Source organism: Pseudorca crassidens, chromosome 5, assembly GCF_039906515.1.
Source record: "Pseudorca crassidens isolate mPseCra1 chromosome 5, mPseCra1.hap1, whole genome shotgun sequence".
NCBI classification, from domain to species: Eukaryota; Metazoa; Chordata; class Mammalia; order Artiodactyla; family Delphinidae; genus Pseudorca; species Pseudorca crassidens.
The window spans coordinates 34148492-34169309 of record NC_090300.1 but is presented as its reverse complement, the minus strand read 5'-3'; the positions used below and the strand labels follow the sequence as shown (position 1 = coordinate 34169309).

General features: G+C 41.5%; 1 protein-coding gene across 2 annotated transcripts in view; it reads left to right on the top strand.

Moving 5' to 3' along the window:
- Window positions 1–20818, top strand: part of IL20RB (interleukin 20 receptor subunit beta) — a 41059-nt gene that overhangs the window by 3627 nt on the left and 16614 nt on the right. For both annotated transcript variants that reach the window (XM_067737727.1, XM_067737726.1), the window contains exons 2-4: window positions 6180–6396; window positions 18568–18694; window positions 20277–20467. In XM_067737727.1, the coding sequence (XP_067593828.1) occupies window positions 6324–6396; window positions 18568–18694; window positions 20277–20467 (391 nt within the window). In that variant the 5' untranslated portion in view covers window positions 6180–6323. The remainder of the gene's footprint in view (window positions 1–6179; window positions 6397–18567; window positions 18695–20276; window positions 20468–20818) is intronic.

The window sequence follows — 20818 nt, the reverse complement described above, 5'->3', positions numbered from 1 at the left end:
ACAAAGAAGACAAAGAGTACTCAATTTCCTCTCCATGTTTTCTTGTACCTCGGTGGAATGATAATGACTCTCGAACAGGAAGACAAGCATAAATAGACAATTAAGAATAGACATCTAAGGTAGTTAAGGTATTTAGTTGCTTTAAATCTCTAGGCTCAGAAGCTATGTAGAACATTTGGAGATAGCTTTCAGGAAATTATGGAGACAGGTGGAGTCCAGAATGAGACTAAAGTGTTGTCTGTTTTAGGTTAAATACCGGAATGGTTATTAAATTTGTTTTTTTTTTTTGAGCATTTGTAGAAGAAATTAGTGATCCCTGAATAAGCATGTCTTTTCTTGGAACAAGTAATGCCAAACATTTACTTGTTTTGATATGGTTTCTAGACTGTAGATAAGGGGGATGTTGTAGAAGAAAACAAGTACTGATTTCATCAGCGCATATGCTAATCACTTGGCGTCAAGATGAGAAAAATACTTTTTGAATGGTTATATCTATGTATATGGTTTTGTGTCTTTGTTTTGCTTTTGGAGATACTTGTCCTTCAACCAACCATCCAACCACCTCATGTCAAATGTTTGATTGCGTAGGTGCCAGACTGTTCTAACGTAGCAAAATGATAGTGAAGAAAATGGACAAATTTGTCCAAAAACTGTCCTAAAACTTTCATTTCTAGTGATGTAATGCCTAATGGAGAAGTGCTATGAAGAAAAAACAGAGCAAGATGAGGAGGTCGGAGAGTGAGAGTGGGGTGTTAATTTATATAGGATGGTTGGAGGCCTCATAAAACAGACTGAGCATATTGTGTGCTTCACTTAATAGAATCAGTGATGACTAGGATTAAACCAGTGAATGACTGAAAATACAGCAATCAAAATCATTTGAAAATTATTAAGATCTTCACTATTACAGAGCATTGTTTCTGGTTTTCAAATTTTAGAATTGAATAAAATGGTATTTGTTTTATTTAAACACGGAACTTTTAACTACAAAGGACTATTCTGAATAAGGCTTGATTCTACATCTTAAGAGAAGTTGTTGGGAAATGTCACAGAAAAGAATCAGTTATAACTACAGGAAGGAGGGCAGTTTGACAGACTTAAGGGTTTTAATTCATCACCCCCTAAGGAAAGAATTGAGGTTAAGGGAGGTTAAATTCCTGATGTTCTGCACTGGTGCCAGACAATAAACGAGGCAGGAAATTGAAGAAGAAAATAATGTTCAGAGGAGGTTGAAAAAGGGCTGTAAGAACCCTGAAAACCAGAGCTTGAAAGTGTGTGAAAGTTACATCTGGAGCAGACTCAGTGGAAGCGGGAGTTAGAAAAATCTATGACAAGGAGAATTCCACTGTTTAAATACACTGTGTTACTTCCAGAAAAAAAATATAATAGTAATAATTTAGACAGTGGGTTACAATTAAATGTCAGATGTGCTAAAACACAGGACAGATATTTAGGAATCTTGGTAAAGGGAAGAGAACTATTTTGTGTTAAGTAGAGGAAGGAAGGGTTATTGCAATTAACTGACCACGTGGTCTGTGCCAGGGCACCAGGACCTACCCTGCATTTGCACAACCCTAAGAGTGAGTGCCTGAAATTTTGCACCCTTGGTGCCTCCCTTGCTTCATTCTAGTCCCAGCCCTATGGGGCTCAGAGGGCTCGGGATTCTCTTCCTTGACCATCAATCTCCTTTTCCTTCCCCACTCTTTACTTTTCCACAAAAACCTTTAACTCCTTGCTTTTCTTTCTGTAATTAAATATTCAAGCTGCAAATAGTGTAATAGGAAAAAAAATTCCTATTTCTAGACTGTACTTCTTTATGATAGGAAATAGCTTTGTTCTTCCAGCGGTTCATCTTCAGGCATAGGTGACTGACCATCTTCAACTCTGGAAGGCCATGGAAATTAATCTGAGAAGTGCAGCGGAAATTAATCTGAGAAGTGCAGCAACAGGTTAGAGGACAGTTTGGTTTTGGCATGTTGCATTGACAAAATATCACAACCAGCTGATGAGAAAGTGTAGAAAGAGAAGTTCCTCAAAGCCAGAAGAGAAAGGCAAGATCAGAGTCGGGGATCCAGGCAAGGGTAGGGGCTAGCAAGTGAGGCACAGCCCTTCAGAGGTTCTCACCCAGTGGCATGGCCCATGCAGAGGTGGATCGTCTGAGTTCCTTGTTGATTCATGGACCAGTCCTGAGAGGAACTGCCATTCAAAAGCTTGTGGCAGGCAGGTAGCATTACCCCTCAGTGCTCCTAGAGGTGTGCTGAGCCCAGGTCAGAGACTTTCTGCAGTGGCTTGTGAAGGATTGGCAGGCAGTACTGCCTTGTCAACATGGCAACATGTCATGTCAACATGTCATGACAAGTGACAACATGGCTTGTCACTTGTCAAGTGCTGGGCGGAGGCATCTTGACAGGGACCCATGCCCAGGTTGAGCTATCTTAACACCTCAAGGTTTGGTGAACAACTCTCCTTCCTCCCCCATCACATAACTAAATGAGTCTTGTTCTTTCTCCCATTTTCTGTTTACTTTCCTTTTCCTTTTCATCCTCAGTCTGTTTTCCCCTCAACTTTTCCATCCTTGGGCCTTCCCATGCCATTCTCCCAGTTGGAATGCTTAACTGCAAGCACATCTTTCCTATCCAAATCTAAACGGGTACATCCTTGGAATTCCATATTGAGGATTGTCCGTTCTCTAAAGCCTTTGCTGATCTCCTAGATCACTAACTCTTTTACGTCCCTCAGACACATTGTGAGCCCTCCTTTGATACTAATTGGGAGGTAGTAAGGTGAGTGAAAAGAACTTGGAGTTAGGCAGATCTCTGTTGGAATTCCTGTCTCCATCCCTGACTGGCTCTGGGATCTACAGTAAATAAACTTCAGATGTGTCCTCATCTGAAAAGTTGGGAATCAAATTTTATCAATACCTTGCAAGTCTGTCGTATAATATATGGAAATGTGTATAGAGTGCAGGGATCAAGGAGAGGATGCAGCAAGTGTCCTTGACCTTGATGTAGTTAAAAGATATACAGCGAATACTTATTGTATATTTACTTTGCCAGATTCTGTTCTAAGTGTACCATTTCATATAATCCTCACAACAGCCCTACGAATTAGGTACTATTACAGTTGTCTCCAATTTACAGAGGAGGACATTAAAACATTGTTTAAAAGACTTGGCGAAAAAAACACAGTAAGTGGCAGAGCACCAATACCAACCCAGACAGTCTGGCTCCAGAGTCCATGCTTTTAATGACCACCCTCTAATAGGTGTCACCAACTGGAAGCTTTTTTTGCTGATCCAGGGGCCAAAGTGAAAGATGGGCAGCCCACAAAGGGCCAGCCAGTCAGAGCAAATAAACCCTAATGTATTTATTGTTAATATTATTAATATAACAAATGGTTAATACAGCATTTGTGAAGACCTACTGTGTCCTTGGCACTGTGCTAATGTGCTTTGTCTACATTCTTTAATTCCCACAAATATTATGCAAGACATTGTTTTATAAAAATGACGCTCATAGAGTTGCTTTCTTCCCCTTCACATCAAAAGAGCACTACTTTTCCCATCCAATCCTCAGCCTACAACTATCTAGCTTCTGATCCAAGTTCTCCGCTGAAACTCCTCTTACTGAGATTACAAATGACCTTCTAGGTGATGTAAATCCAGGAGACATTTTTTGATAATTTACTCAGTGACTCTTTTCTGCACCCCCCCTGGTGATCACTCCATCCCTCATCATTTCCAGGACCATAGTTTGTTCCAGGACGACCTCTCTGACCTATTTATTCCCCCTATATCTTCCTATGTCATTTTGCTTGTGCTGGTCCTTTAAATGCAGGTCTTCTCCTGGAGCGTATCCACATGTCTCTTTAATCTACATACTCTCCCTGAATGTTCTCACCCACTTGCTGGTCTCAGCTACCAATGAAATGCTGAATGTAGGGGAAGTGGTGCCATACCCTGACACTCATAAACTGAGACAAAGATCATTTGAATATTGGAGACTGCCCCTGCCCATATGAGCACCTCAAAGTTGAGTGTATCAAACTGAACACATGCAGCCTTTTTCTGTACCATTCCCAACCCTGCCTGCCCTGCTCCCACCCCACCTCCTTAACATTATTTAGGTTGGGATGCTGTCATCCACCTAGTTATTCAAACGAACGTGAAAATCATGTTTGCCTCCTCCTCCGCCAATCCACTCAACATCTAGGAGCTGTCAATTCTACCTCCATCATTTGAATTTAGTCACTTCTCTCTACAGACATGGGAAAACCTAGTGGAAGCCAACATCTCTCAACTGGCTGACCCACATCCCTCCCTTCTGGCCCACCTGCCTCCAGTCTGGCCGCTTCCACGATTTTCTCTACCCTAGTCATAAATTTTTTAAAGCTCAAATACAGGGAATGACAGATTAGATTTGAGCTTTTAACCATCATTGCCTCAGGATAAACTCTGAGCTCCTCAACAAGGCATTCAAAGCTCTCTCTTGAATCCTGTTTTTGTCTACCTTCGAGCCCCATTTCTTGCCACTCCAACCTTGCTCTCCAGTTGCATCAAACTTATTGTGGTTTCCCAAACACGCTATGGCTGGCTGACTGATTTTTTTCAGCATTTAATACTCAGCCCAAAGTTACCTCCAAGAAGTCTTCTCTGAACCCCCAGGCTGGGTTAGGTGTTTCTCTTTAATGCTCCTTTATTCCCTTGTGAATATTTCTGTCACTTCATTTTGAGTATTGATTTGTGACTATTCTCATGTCCATTTTCTCCACTAGGTTTTGGTTGAGGGCAGGAACTATCGAATTCCCAGGATCTAGTACATAATAAAAGCCCTTAGTGAATGTCTGTTGAATGAATAAATAAGTAACTTTCCCAAGGTTATATTGCAAATAAATTCTGACACTGGAACCAAATGTGTTGCACTCTAAAATTCATGTTCTTTCCACTGAGGCGTTTGCACACGTGGAGTGTTTAGAGTCTAAAAAACTGACATTTTAAGGGGCCAAACCCTACCATAAGATTTTCCTTCCAATTTAAAAAATTTAAATAAAGTTTTCAATAATACATTCACATGGTTCAGTAATCAAACAATATAAAAAGATAACAGCACCCACAATAATTGAAAGCAGGGTCTTGAGATATTAGTACATCTGTGTTCAGTGCAGCATTATACTCACAATAGCTAAAACGTGGAAGCAAATCAAGTGTCCATCAATGGATGAATGGATAAGCAAAATGTATATGGACTATTTTTCAGCCTTAAAAAGGAAGGGAATTCTGCCATATACTACAAAATGGGCAAAACTTGAGGACATTATGCTAAGTGAAATAAGTAAGTCACAGAAAGACAAGTACTGCATGATTCTACTTATATGAGGTACTTAGAGTAGTCAAAATCATAAAGAGAAGTATAATGGTGGTTTCCAGGAGAGGGGAGAAGGTGGAGTTATTGTTTAATGGATATAGAGTTTCAGTTTTACAAAATGAAAAGAGTTACATGGACCGATGGTGGTAATGGTTGTACAACAATTTGGATGTATTTGATACCACTGAACTGTATACTTAAAAATGGTTAAGATGGTAAATTTATGTGTATTTTACCACAATAAAAACAATTTTTTAAAATCCCCAAACAAACAAAAGGTAGTGGAAAGAGTCTCGTTCCCATTTTTCTCCTCTGTCTTCCCGATTCCCACTCCCTTTGCCCCAAGGTAAACAATCTTGGTAGTTTTCTCTATCTCCTTCCGGGTTTTCTTTTTGCAGATGCAAGCACATATGAAGCTATATATTCTTCACCTCCTGACTCTATAAAAGATATTTAGAAAAAAAATTTTAAACTTCTCTACTTTTTTTGAAGTGGAGATGTAGAAAAACAGCTAATCAGTACCTAGCTTGCATGAACTCACCGGAGAGAGAGTTGGAAGAGAACAGCTATTTGATAAGAAGTTCAGATAATCTTGCCTGCTACTGCCAGGGGTGTCTCTGGAGACCACCAGGGTCCCCCAGAGCAGAGCCTATGATCCAGGTATCTCCCCCATGCAGATTCTTAAGCTTCCCAGTTATCTTTTCTCTGGAACTCTCCTAGGCCACACCCCCTGATGCAACATCTGGGTTTGGGCAGAAAGGAGGGTGCTGCCCAGCCCGCCTCTTCTGAGGTGTCTGGGCTGGCTCCTCTTTCCAGAACAATTCAGGCTTTACAGCGACTCAGACTCAGCTCCAACTTCTGCGTTCCGAAGCAAGGATGGCTGATACGGAAAGAATGCTTCATTCTGGAAGGAAACAATGTTCCAGGTCAAACTGAGCCTGCCAAACAGAGACCCTCACAATGGTTCTAGAAGAAATCGAGACAAGTCTTATCATGTGGTTTTCCTACGCCTTGATTCCTTGTTTGCTCGTGGGTAAGTATGAATCAGAATACCGCTTACAGTCTGGGACTCAAATATAGGTTAGGAAGGTGAAAAATACTTTCCCAGGGTTTGAGGTTGCAATATATGCATAGAACATCTTATGTCTGTTTTTGAAAAGGTTTCTCACCTCCTAATCCTCCATCCCCACAGAGAAAAGACCTGCATTCTGTTTAGAAATCTCTCAGTGTCCACAGAACAATCTAGGAAGATAAAGCATCAGAAAAATAGTTTAAAGGTTAGCAGAGATCCATGCATTTTGTTATTTATCTTATTATTTAGTTTTAAAAGCCAAAACATAGTTATTATCTCAGTCTTTCTGTGTGTGCCTCAGAGATGTTCACTGTAAGGACAGGTTTAAGTAAAGATTCTAACAAAATACATGTGAATAGAAAGACATAATTTGCAACCTTAATATTGGGTACAAGATTTATGAAAATTGGAATTCTCTCCTGGTCACTTCAGAAAAGGTAGCAGTCAGGTACTCCATACCATCTTAAAAAGTATTTGGTTTGGGGCATTTTGCCTGCCAGTAAGATTACATAATTATCTCTGCTCCATTCTGGCTGCTTGCACCTACATGTTATTGTTCTGAAATCGCAGCTTTCACTTTTGATGTTTCTTCCTGTCAACTAACATTTAAAAGAAATTTCTAATTTGAATACACCAAGGTCCTAGGCACTTTGCAGTGTCTGTGGGTGTCTTGAGTACTTTCTTTTTTTTAACACTGAGAACTAATTATTCTAGTTAGTTTAAATCAGGTAACAAATCGGTGCCGAGGTGATTAGCAAATGTTTAGAGCTGACTTAAACATCAAATATATGCCTGTGTAGCTCAAAACCCTTCACAACTGTATGTCTCAGCACATGATGAGCAAATTTGCTGTTTGTTTCATGACACACCATATTTAGACCCCAATCCTATTTCTCACTACTCCTTGAAAACAAGTATGGGCCACAGGCGGCTGCTGTCTTCACAGCTGGCGCATCACCCACCCCCCCATTTCCTCCTCCTGGTCTTTATTGTAGTTCTTTCCCTCAGAAACTCCCTCTCCAGTCCTTACCCCATCCCAAACCCGTCCTCCCATCATCATTCCAGATGGGTCCCTGCTCCTGCAGACCCTTCCCAGACCTCTCTCCTTTGATCCTTGACCCCATGTACTCTGTTTCAGTGGGTTGTTTCTGTTTCCTGCACTGGCCTGAAGGCAGGGCCTAGGCATCTTTCCTGGCGTCCCCACAGCCCCTAGCATAGGCTCAGCATGTTAGCTGATTGGTTAGTTACTTGATGCATTGATTAGTTGGTGGCACAAACAAGTTGCTAGGAAAACGCTCCTCCACTAAGCTAAAGGGAGAAGACGGGGTGGCCAAATGAGAAGGGGAAAGGCCAGCATATTTTTCCTGATTTTTTTTTAATTGAGGTATAACTGACATATGACATTATATTAGTTTCAGGTGTACAACATAATGATTTGATATTTGTATGTACTGTGAAGTGGTCACTGTAATAAGTCTAGTTAACAGCTGTCACCATACAAATTTTTTCTTCTTGTGATGAAGACTTTTAAGATCCACTTTCTTAGCAATTTTCAAATATGCAGTATAGTAACTATAGTCACCATGCTATATATTACATCCCCATGATTTATTTATTTTATAACTGGAAATTTACACTTTTTGATCCCCTTCACCCATTTTTTAATTTGACATTTTCTTCAATGAGGTAGTCCAGTCTTTTAAGCCTTTTCCTGAAGACTCCTATTTCAAGTAGACCTGGAGGTGAGTACTCTTGTGACACCTGTAAACTTACACAGAAATAAAAACAACAAACAAAAAACTACAACAACCATCCCTGTCCCCCTCCACCACCCACCCAAAAAAAAAAAAAAAAAAGCAACCAAAAAAAACCCACCAGTGGTAGAAGCCACAAGGATGTCAGAGTGAGAAAGACCTGTGTGTGAGTTTTGACTTTTATCACTTGCTCGTTCAGTGAATATATTTCTTATCACTTCAGTTTCCTTATCTGCAAATTGGTCAAAATAGCTACCTTTCAGTTGGGAGGTGTCAAACGAGATTATGAAAACGAAGGCACTCTGAAGATGTTACTTTTCATCTGTTGGTTATGCAAACCGATGGTGGTGTCAGCAGTTATTTGCTTTAGCTGAGGTTGCCTTTATGCAATTTTGACCATTTACTCTGGACTGTGTAGGAGCCTGCAATGATTTCTGCAATGTCTAAATGAACTTCTACTACTTACTCTAGATCCTTGGGACAGATGGGTAGAGGTCTTGCTCTCTTTTACAGAATTTATTTGCCTTGCCCTGTCCCTTTCAAATAATAGTGTGTAATTCAGGAAACTGATTCCCACTACCAATAATAATAATAATAGTAATAATAACAGCAATAATAACAGCGACAGTGACCATCGCAACTGCCATTTATGACCGCACACTGTGCTCTGGATTAGCAAAAATATTCTCTTGACATCTCACATCAATCCTGCAAGGTAGGTGATATAACCCCCATTTTATACACTAGGAAAGAGAGGCTCAGAGAGGTTCAGCTATTTGCCCAAGCGTATACATCTAATAAGTGGGAGAACTGGGATTTGACTCTGGTTCTGTTGGCTACAGAGCCTGTGCCCTTTGTACTTCTCTGCAGAAGAAGCTGAGACATTGAAGCAGGCCAGAAAAAGTTTGGAAGGACAAAGCAAAAGGAATAAAGAAGATGTTGCTGTGTTTTCTGACACATTTGCCATAAGGGCTGTTGGAAGTAAAGGTGGCAGAACAGAGCCCAAACGAGGGGAGCTGACAGCAGACACAGTGAGGGGAAGCCAGCATGGTGATTCCAGGGAGGAGATGCAAGGGGTTCTGCCTGGGAAATGTGCCCAGGGGCTTTGTGGTGGGCATAAACCTCAGAATGACACAAAGGTCTAATGTGAGATAGGAATTCGGGGGGAAAAATCAGGCTGAGGCTAATTTCACTAAGGAGCCAAGACTTGGTTCACCTGTTTCGTTTTCATTCATTCTGTATTTCTGAGCGCCTGCTGTGTGCCACGTTCTGGGTGGTTAGATATGAACAAAACAGTGTTTTCTGTCTGCAGGGAACATAAGAACCTGCTGGGAAATACACCTAATTCTTTAGGGGTTTATCATTCATAGTTTATTATTATTATTATTATTGAGGTATAGTTGATTTATAATGTGTTAATTACTGCTGTATGGCAGAGTGATTCAGTTATACATATATATATATATATATATATATATATACACATATTCTTTTTTATATTCTTTTCCATTATGGTTTATCCCAGGATATTGGATATAGTTCTCTGTGCTACACAGTAGGACCTGTTTATCCATTCTATATATAAAAGCTTACATCTGCTAACCCCAGCCTCCCACTCCATCCCTTCTCCCAACCCCCTCCCCCTTGGCAACCATCAGTCTGTTCTCTATGTGCATGATTCCATTTCTGTTTCATAGATTGGTTCATTTGTGTCATATTTTAGATTCCACATATAAGTGATATCATATATCGTTCATAGTTTTAACTGTCTTTCGACCTGAAGTAAGGTCTAGATCAGTGGTTCTCAATCTCAAGTGCATGTTGGAATTAACTGGAGAGCTTTTAAAAGTACAAATGCCAGGATTTCACAGCCAGAGGTCTGATTTAACTAATCTAGGGTGCTGCCTGGTCTTTGGGATTTTTCAAAACTTCCTGGGTGGGGCTCCTTAGAGAAGTGGTTTATTCCATAACTGGGAAGAGAAAATAGAAGTTTGGAACATCTTGTGGTAAGGAAGGAAGTGCTCAAAAAAGGATGGGGCCCAAAATGCAACAAGGATCCTGGATTAGATCCTGGAATGAGAAAAGGACATTAGTGGAAGATTTGGCAAAATTCAAATAAAGTTTGGAGTTTAGTTAATAGTAATGTACAATGTTAGTTTCTTAGTTTTGACAAATATATTGTGACTATATAAGATGTTAGCATTAGGGGAAGCTGAGTGAAGGGTGTACAGGAACTCTGTGTACTTACTGTCTGCGTTTTTTCCCTATAAATCTAAAATTGTTCTAAAAATTAAAAGTCTATTAATAAAAATAACATGAAAAAAGAGAGTGAGAGATGGGAGTAAGTCAAAAGGACACAAAACCCAAAAAAGCTCCCAATGGCCAAAGCTGGAACGATTTGAGTAACAAAATAAATAACGATAGGGCTTCCCTGGTGGCGCAGTGGTTGAGAGTCCGCCTGCCGGTGCAGGGGACACGGGTTCGTGCCCCGGTCCGGGAAGATCCCACATGCTGCGGAGCGGCTGGGCCCGTGAGCCATGGCCTCTGAGCCTGCGCGTCCGGAGTCTGTGCTCCGCAACAGGAGAGGCCACAACAGTGAGAGGCCCGTGTACTGAAAAAAAAACAAAAAACAAAAAAAAATGATAGAATAAAATAAATTTCTATTACAAATGGTGGAGAAGGAAGAGCTATTTCTTACAGAATTCCAGTTAACACATAGAAAATCACAAAACATCACAGCAATGATTGTTGCAAGTAATATCCACCAATAAACACAAAATTTAATGGATGGAAGTTGGGGGAGAAAGAATATTTGCATAGTGTCACAGTATCTCCCCTAAGTTATTTATTAATTATAAAGGGGAAAATGGTCATTTTATAGTGAAGACACCACCTTAACCAAGTAGTCAAGGTAAACACCACCGGTAATAAGACATAGTAACATCATGTATTCCCTGTGAGTATGTGCCAAAAATGCACAACCTTAATCAAATCATGAAAAAACATCAGACAAACCCAAACTGAGAAATGGTCTAGAAAACAACTGACCAGTACCCGTCAAAAATGTCAAGGAAGGATTGAGGACAGATTGAAGAAGACTAAGTATAGATATGACAACTAAATGTGGGATTCTGGATTGGTTCCTGAAAAAAAGGAAGGAAAGAAAGGAAGGAAGGCAGGCAGGCAGGAAGGAAGACTTTAGGGGAAAAAAATTGGTGAAATTCGAATAAATACTGAGGCTTCATTATTGATATTGGGCCAATGTTAATATCTTCCTTTTCATATTTGTACTATGGTCATGTACATCTGGAAGGCTGAATGAAGGGTATATGGGAGCTCTCTGTACTATTTTTGCAGCTCTTCTGTAAGTCTGAAATTATTTCAAAATAAAACTTAAAAAAAACACCCACAAAAAGCCACCTCCCCAGTAATTCTCATGGGCAGCCAAGGTTGAGAACCATTTAGAACTCTATATACCAGTGCTTCTCAAACTTTAATATGCTTATGAATTACCTGGGGGATCTTGCTTGTTAAAATGCACTTTCTGGTTCTGTAGGGCACAGCTTGCAGCCTGAGAGTCTGCATTTCTAATAAGCTCCTGGGTATTGTGATGCTGCTGATCCAAAGACCATACTTTAAGATCCTGAAGCAGTAGATCACTTTCCTGAGGCATGAATTGGTTTGCATACCTTCTGAAGCTGGGGTGGGGCACTAGTTACTTAGGCAGCGAGTGATGCCAGCAACCTGCTTAGCAGCCATGTCCTAGCTCAGCCTTGCTCTTTTCTTCTTCTGGTCACATACAAGGGGATTCTCTTGAAATAATTTACTGTATTCGAGGGAGACATTTTAGGGTATCGTATCAGTTCATGGTATCAATATCCCCTGAAGTGCAAGCCCCATGGGGTAGTCAGAATGATGGTCCGCCAAAGACATCCACGTTCTAATTCCTGGAACCTGTGGATACATTACCTCTTATGGAAAAAGGTATTTTAAAGATGTGATTAATGTTATGGGATTTTGAGATTAGGAGATTATCCTGGATTATCAGGGTGGGCCCAATCTAATCACGAGTCCTTCAAAGCTGAGAACCTTTCCTGGATGCAGTGAGAGAGAGATGGGAGGACAGAAAAAGAGGCAGGAGAAATTTGAAGCATGAAAGGGACTCAACCAGCCATTGTTGGCTTTACAGATGGAGGAAGGAGGAGCCATGCGCAAGAAGGTGGGTGGCCACCAGCAGCTGGGAATGGCAAGAAAACAGTCTCCCCTGGAGCCTGCAGTCCTGCCAGCACCTTGATTTTAGCCCAGTTAGACCTGTGTAAGATTTCTGATCTATGGAACTGGAAAATAATAAATCTGTGTTGTTTTCAGATACTACATTTGCGGGAATTTGTTACAGCAGCAATAGAATACTAATAGGCCGCAAGAAAGAGGGATCAGCTTTGTGAATGCAGCTCTATGCAAAAAGTGTTGCTTAGCTACTTTCTGCCACACTGAGCACCAGAATCTTAAATAGTCACAGTCACCTGGCTCAAGTCTCTATCGGAAACACCCAAGAGGCTCCACCCAGTGGGCCTTCTTGAGATACTGAGTCAGACTGCTAGAACAAGAACAATTCTCTACAGTGACAGGAGCATAACTATTCACAAGGAACCAAACGATTATACAGAAGATATTCCAATATCTTGGTCTAGCTCCGTTGACAATTCTCATCCAGTGTGGCTGAGGAAATAATTATTCCCAATTCTGCACCCTTCTTTCTGTGGCCAGTAGTCTTTCTTGTTCACACTGTAAGCTTACTCTCCCCTCCTGCCTTGAGTGCATTCTTTGTTTTTGCATTTACTCATGCACATCAGGAAGAGTCTCTATTAACTGGTTTCTTCTACTTGACTTCAATACACATTACTCCTGACTGGTAGATGACATTTCTTGTTAATGAGAATGGTGGGTGGATAACAAAGTTTTCTTTTTCTTTTATTTATTTATTTATTTATTTTTGCGGTATGCGGACCTCTCACTGTTGTGGCCTCTCCCGTTGCAGAGCACAGTCTCTGGACATGCAGGCTCAGCGGCCATGGCTCATGGGCCCAGCTGCTCTGCGGCATGTGGGATCTTCCCAGACCAGGACACGAACCCATGTCCCCTGCATCAGCAGGCGGACTCTCAACCACTGCACCACCAGGGAAGCCCCAAAGTTTTTTTTTTCTCCACTGAATTGTGTTCTCAGGACCACAGTGAGCCTTGTCTAACAACTGGAGGGGATTCACCTATGAAACCCTTCATAGGTGAAAGGAGTCACTTTCAGCTTGGAGTCTGAGCTGAAAATAGACTTCCCTATTTAGTGTCCTAGCATAAAATGGATTTTTCCTCATATAGGGCCACCATGCTTTCTATGTAACCCAATTAAACATCCCCTGGCATCAGTAGTTCATGGGCATTACTGATTTTCCATCTCATTCCCAATGTGTATGTGTGCTACATAAACAACAGCGAAACAAAGATGGAATTTGGAATATATGGTACAAATGGCATAAAGATATTGAAGATGTTGCCTACAGGGCTCAGAAAGAAGCAGTAGTTTTCATTTTAAGACAGGAATGAGACTGAGTATTTTGCCCATAGTGGAGTTAGATTTGGAACTTCACAGGTAGGAGAAGACAGTTACACAAGTGCAAACTGCTGCATAACATAATGGAGGCACCTAAATTTTGGGACATCTCTTGCTGTTGTCCTGCCTGTGTGACCCTCATGAAGAAAGATATACCCAGAAACTCAACCTCAGAGTAGTTGCTTAAATCCTTGATGAGTGCCCTGGTCATTAGGACACCTAATTGTTAGGTCTCCCACCCTAAACAGGTGTCCCTCACTGATTTAATTGACTGCACCTAATTCTACAACTTTACTTTTCTCCTAGGTGCATTTCATCCTGTTTGAATTTATCCTATCATGTTCTTTTAAAATGTATCCTGTCATGCAGATAATCAGAATTAATGCTAAATTTTTAGGTGTGATGACACTATGTTTGTATTTTTTAACTGAAATTTTGTTGAGGTAATTCTAGATTTATATGCAGTTATAAGAAATAATACAGAAAGCCCAGTTTCCCCAATGGTATTTTGCAAAACAATAGTATAATATCACAACCAGGATATTGACATCATTGATACAATCCACCCGTCTTATTCAGACTTCCCCAGCTTTACTTGCATTCGTTCGAGCGTGTGCTTGTGTGTGTGTGTGTAATAGGTTTGTGTATTTATCACCACAGTCAAGATACTGAACAGTTCCAGTACCACAACGATACTCCTGTTGCCTTTTTAGAACCTCCCCCTACTGTGCCTTTCCCCACTGTTCCTAACCCCTGGCAACCATTAATCTGTTCTCCATTTCTAAAATTTTGCCATTTCAAAATGTTATAAAAATAGAATCATACAGCATGTAACTCTTGGGGGGTTGGGTTTTTTCACTTGGCATAATTTCCTAGAGATTCATCCAGATTGTTTTACGTAGTGATAGTTTGTTCCTTTTTTTTGGCGGGGTACGCGGGCTTCTCACTGTTGTGGCCTCTCCCGTTGCGGAGCACAGGCTCCGGACGCACAGGCTCAGCGGCCATGGCTCACGGGCCCAGCCACTCCGCGGCATGTGGGATCTTCCCGGACCGGGGCACGAACCCGTGTCCCCTGCATTGGCCACTGCACCACCAGGGAAGCCCCAGTTTGTTCCTTTTTATTGGATGTACCATAATTTGTTTGACCATTCACCTGTGGGCATCTGGGCTGATTCCAGTTTGTTTATAGACATTGTTGTGCAGATCTCGTGTGACATAAATTTTTACTACTTTGGGATAAATGCCCAAGAGTGCAATTGATGGGTTGTATAGTAATTACAAGTTTAGTTTCACAAGAAACTGCTGAACTATCTTTCAGAGTGGCTGTACCACTTTATATTCCCACCAGCGATGTATGAGTGACTTTACCTGCATCATCACCAGGGTCTGGTATTGTTACTTTAAAAATTTTTAGTCATTCTGATGGCTGTGTGGTGCTATCTCAGGAACGTTTTAATTTGCAATGCCCTAATAGCTAATGATGTTGAACATCTTTTCATGTGCTCATTTGCCATCTGTATGTACTTTTTGGTGAAATGACTCTTCATGTCTTTTGCCCATTTTCTAATTGAATTGTTTGCTTTTCTACTGTAGGGTTTTGAGTATTCTTTGTATATATATTCTAGATATGAATCCTTTGTGCGATATATAGTTTGCAAATACTTCCTCCCAGTCTGTATCTTGTATTTTCATCCTCTTAACAGGGTCTTTTGCAGAGCAAGATATTTTAAGTTTGATGATGCCCATTTATAAATGTTTCCTTTTATGGATCTTGCTTTTGGTGTCAAGTCTAAGAAATCTTTGTCTAGGTCTGAAGATTTTCTATGTTTTTTCCTAAAAGTTTAGAGTTTCATATTTTGCATTAAGTCTATGGTCCACTTTGAGTTATTTTTTGCATAAGGTGTGAGATTTAGGTTGAAGTTTTTTATTTGCCTGCAAATATCCAATTGCTCTAATATTATTTGTTGAAAAGGCTATCCTTCCTTCATTGAATTGCTTTTGTACCTTTGCCAAAAGTCAGTCGAGCATATTTGTGTGGGTCTATTTCTGGGATGTCTATACAGTTTCATCAATCTATATGTCTATTTCTTTGTCAATACCACACAATCTTCATTACTGTAAGTCTTATAATTGGGTAGATTGATTTCTCTCACTTTATTCTTTTTCAGAGTTGTTTCAGTTATTCTCCTTCCTTTGCCTTTGCTTATAAATTTTAGAAAAAGCTGGTATATATCTACAAAAAACCTTGCTGGGATTTTGATAGGAATCACATTAAACCTGTATATCAATTTGGGGAGAATTACCATTTTAACTATGTCAAATTGTTCGATTCATGAGCACAGTATGTCTCTCCATCTATTTATGTTTTCTTTGAAATCTTTCACCAGCATTGTGGAGTTTTCCCCATACAAATCCTAGATATGTTTCATTAGATTTACACCTGAACTTTAGGGGGAGAGAATGATTGTAAATAATATTTTAAATTTCTGTGTATAAGTGTTCATTGCTAGTATTTAAAAGTACAACTAATTTTTAATGTTTATCTTGTATCCTATGAACTTGCTGAACTCACTATTAGTTTTAGGAGGTTTTTTTTGTAGATTCTGTGGGATTTCCTACATAGCGTGCAAATAGGGGGAGATTAATTACTTCTTTTCCAATCTGTAATGCCTTTTACTTCCTTTGTTTGCCTTATTACAGCTGCTAGAACTTCTAGTACAATGTAGAGTAAAAGTGATGAGGGTGAGCACCCTTGCCTTTTTCTTGATTTTAGGGGGAAAGAATTCAGTCTTTCACCATTGAATAAGATGTTAACTGTAGGTTTTTTAGAGATGGTCATTATCAAATTGAGATAACTCCCTAATGTTCTTGACTTGAAGAGAGGTTTTTTGTTGTTTTCTGCTTTTAAATCATGAATGGATGTTGAATTTTGTAAATGCTTTTTCAGTGTCAACTGATATGATTGTATGATTTTTCTTCTTTAGTTTGTTGATGCAGTGGATTACATTAATTGATTTTCAAATATTGAACCAGCCTTGCATACCTGGAATAAATTCCACTTGATCATGGTGCATAATCATTTTTATACATTATTGAATTTGGATTGCTAGTATTTTGTTGAAGATTTTGGCATTTAAGTGCATAAGATATGTTGATGTGCAGGCTTTTGTGTTTTTAAATACACACTACCTTTACCTGATTTTGGTATCAGGGTAATACTGGCCTCATAAATTAGTTGGAAAGTGCTTTTTCCTCTTCTATTTTTTTGAAGAGATTGTATAAAATTGGTGTTAATTTCTCTTTAACTATTTCGTAGTATTCTCCAGTGTAACCATCTGGGCCAGGAGATTTCATTTTTGAGAGTTTTAGAATTATGAATTAGAGCTTTATATTTACATAGCTTTAAAATCTTCGCATATCTGACTAGGGAAATGTTTTGTCTACTTTACCAGAGGAAGGATGTCAGAGAGGACCACGCTCCACCCTCCCGGGTGACCTCACTGCAGCTGGCAGTTTTCCTTTTCATCCCTTGGGTGATTACAGGTTTAAAGGTGGGGAGGGCAGGATACCTCCCTTGTGGGTACCCTAGGTGTTTCCTCACAGGGCAGGCCGTGGACGCTGAGAGTGAGATCAGGATGCATCACAAGGGTCCTACATTAGGGAAGAAGCAAGGGCACCAGGTGGGGTGTCCCCAGCAGCACCCATCCTCTCGTGGTTACAGCGCTGGATAACGAACAGCAGGTGCCAATCTGGAGACAGGCACACAGATGAAAAGTCCTAGGCGAGGGTCCCAGCCTCATACACACCATGCTGTCGATATTATCACTGCAACTGTAACAGCAAAGGGAGGCAGGTGTTGGGCATTAAAAGAAGAGCGTGTGAAAGTCGGAGGGGAAGACCATATCGGAAGATCCAGACTGCACCCTGGGTTACACGCAAGGATGAGCCCTGAGGCTGCAAGGTCCTTATGAGGGCAGGTTCAGCTTCACAGGCCTCTTTGATTCTGTGTGCAAACTGTAGACCCACTGTGTGCACACTCTGAGCACACAGCTGTGTGAGCAGGTGCTTGAATCCCGGCTGGCTCAGAGGGCTGCAGGCTGCCTGGGGCGGAGTCTCCGAGCTGGCTTGGTGCCTTTCTGCACTGGACTCCTTCCACGGCAGACCTGAGCCTGCACTTCCCAGATGGCAGCTGCGCCCTGTTTGGCCTTCTTGGGGACACTAACGAATTGCTTTGGTACCTGAGGATGGCAGTAGCAGGAGAAGGTGGTGAAGAGAAGCTGGCAGGAGCTGGTATGGGTTTGCCATGTAGGGGTGGGGGGCTCAGGTTTACGCAGCTTGCTTTAGGTCACATAGTAAGTGGCAGAGTCAAGGCCTGCATCTAGATCGTGACATAAGGGTTGTACATAATGTGCTTCAGTTTCCTCATTTGTACAACAGAGAAACTAATGGTCCTTACCTCCCAGTATGGTCATGAGGATTAAATGAGATAATCATGTGACAACCTAGCACATGGCCTAGATAGAGCATGGTAAGTGCTCAATAATATTAGCCATTATTATTATTAATATTAACATGCCATTCAATCACCAAAGGCAGAATTACAATGATGATAGCAAAAATTTAGCATGAACACAAGTATGGTGACTTTAGAGTTGTTTCTAGTTCCTAAGCATGTTTGGCATTTCATTAGAAACTAACTTGAAGCTGTGGCATTTCCCCCGATGCCAGCCCCCTGAACTCACCTGTCAGCCTGTCTATCTGCCTTGGTCTCAGATGGAGTGACTGTTCTGCCTGCCCCTCAGAACCTCTCTGTACAATCAACCAACATGAAGCATGTCTTGACATGGAGCCCAGTGATTGTGCCTGAAGAAATAATACACTATTCTGTCGAGTACCAAGGGTGAGTTTTGTTTTTTGTGTTTTTTTTTTTTAGTTTTTCTCTTTTAGACATTAGTTGATTCCTCTCCAGGAATCACAACCTTCATTCCAGAGCTCAAGGAGGCTTTGTGAGCCCAGGGAGAGGTTATTTCCCATGATCTGCATCCTCTGTCTGCATGGGCACTGAGAGAGTTGAAGCAACAAGGGAAATTGTCCCATGGATTTGACAGTGAACTCCCTGGGAGCACAAACATGTATAAAGACTTTTTGGTGAAGCTTCTTTCCAACAATGAGTCAATTGTCTAATGCTGAAGAAAATTTTAAGAAGAAACAAGTTTGTCTCTGACTTGAGGTGGAGAAATCACTGGGGACTCAGATCTTTTGGGGGTGGGGGAGACCTCAGTTTTTCCTGACTGTGTGCTTGCCCCTAGAAGCCAAAACAAATTGTGATCCTATAGGTCAGCTGGCCCTTCTCCAGGTGTCCAGGCCCTCGGAGCTGTCAAGGAGTGACAGGGGCACAGAAGGTGCTCAATATATTTCATTAACAGTTTATACAAACTGAACAACTACACGTGCAGACATTCTCTTAGGCTCACGGGTACAGTTGACAAAGCTTCTGGACAGAGGGAGCTTACATTTAGAGGAGACAGTAAAAAGGTAAAGAAATAAGTACACGAGGTCTGCACTGTCCAGTGTGGTAGCCACTAGACACAGACAGCTATTTAAATTTAAATTAATCAAAATTAATCAAAGTTAAATTAAATTAAATTAAAATGTCTGTTTCCCAGTCGTACGAGCCACATTTCAAGTTCTTAATAGCCACATGCGGCTAGTAGCTACCATATAGAACAACAGGGATACAGAACATTTCCACCAACACAGAAAGTTCTATCAGGCAGCATTGCTGTAGGTAAGTTCAGATAGAAATCAGCTCTAGGAGGAAGCTAAAAGGCTGATGCAACAGAGAGTTTCTTCTGTGGTAGCTTTTTATCAGATGGTCGGGGAAGGTCTGTCTGAGGATGTGATATTTAAGCCAATATCTGAAGGACAGGAGCAGGCAGCCAATGGGAATGCAGGGGCAGAGCATTTGAGACACAGCGAACGTGACAGCCTGTCGGAGGGAGGGCAAGGAGGCCTGTGTGGAGGGAGCATCACGTTTAGGGGTGTAATGAGAAGGCCAGAGAGTCTTGTAGGCCATGGCAGAGAGTTTGGATTCCATTCTAGACCCTTTGGAAGCCACTAAGGAGACAAATATGATGCTCTGCTGAGTGATGCATGGTTTGAAGACTGGCAGGAAAGGAAGCAGGAAAATCAGGAGACACACAGCAAGGCAAGGGATGACAGTGGCTGAGACTGGGGTGGTGAGCATGCAGATGGAGAGACTGGGACAGAGTGGGGTTTATGCTTGGGTCTCCCTTGTCTGGTGAGAAGGAGTAAGGAAGAAAGGGTGGTCGGTGAGGGAGGAGAGGGGAGAAATGGGTATGGAGCAAATGCTTGTTTTCCTGACCCATAAAATGTCAGTGGATGCAACAGTTACTTGAAACCATCATTGAGCCTGGGTAGAAGGGGCTGGTGTGACGCTGTCCCCTCCTCTCTTTGGCCAGAGAGTATGAGAGCCTGTACATGAGCCACATCTGGATCCCCAGCAGCTGGTGCTCGCCCACCCAAGAGCCCGAGTGTGACATCACTGATGACATCACCGCCACTGTACCATACAGCCTCCGGGTCAGGGCCACCCTGGGTTCACTGACCTCAGCCTGGAGCACCCTGAAGCACCCCTTTAATCGAAACTCAAGTAAGGCTCTTCTCTCCTCACTCCCCCGCCCCCAGCAGCCTCCCCTTCAGGAACCATGCTCACTGAGACTGTTGGGATTCTTTTCAGCATCAAATTAGTCTTGCAAAGCCAGAGTACTGTGAACATCAACAGCCCTAACTGCTCCATTTTAAAAAGTCAGCTGCTTCCCACAGGCCCTCCCTCTCATTTTGAAAGAGACTTTGGAAGTCAGTCCTGTCTCTGGAAGGAAAACTGCTCTGGAAGTGGGGAGATGGGGCTAGGATGGCCTCTCCCTACCCTAGTAGTGCCTCATAAATCTTACACTGCCTCCCATCTGGGGCCTCGCTAACTCCATCTTTGTTGCTCTGTGAG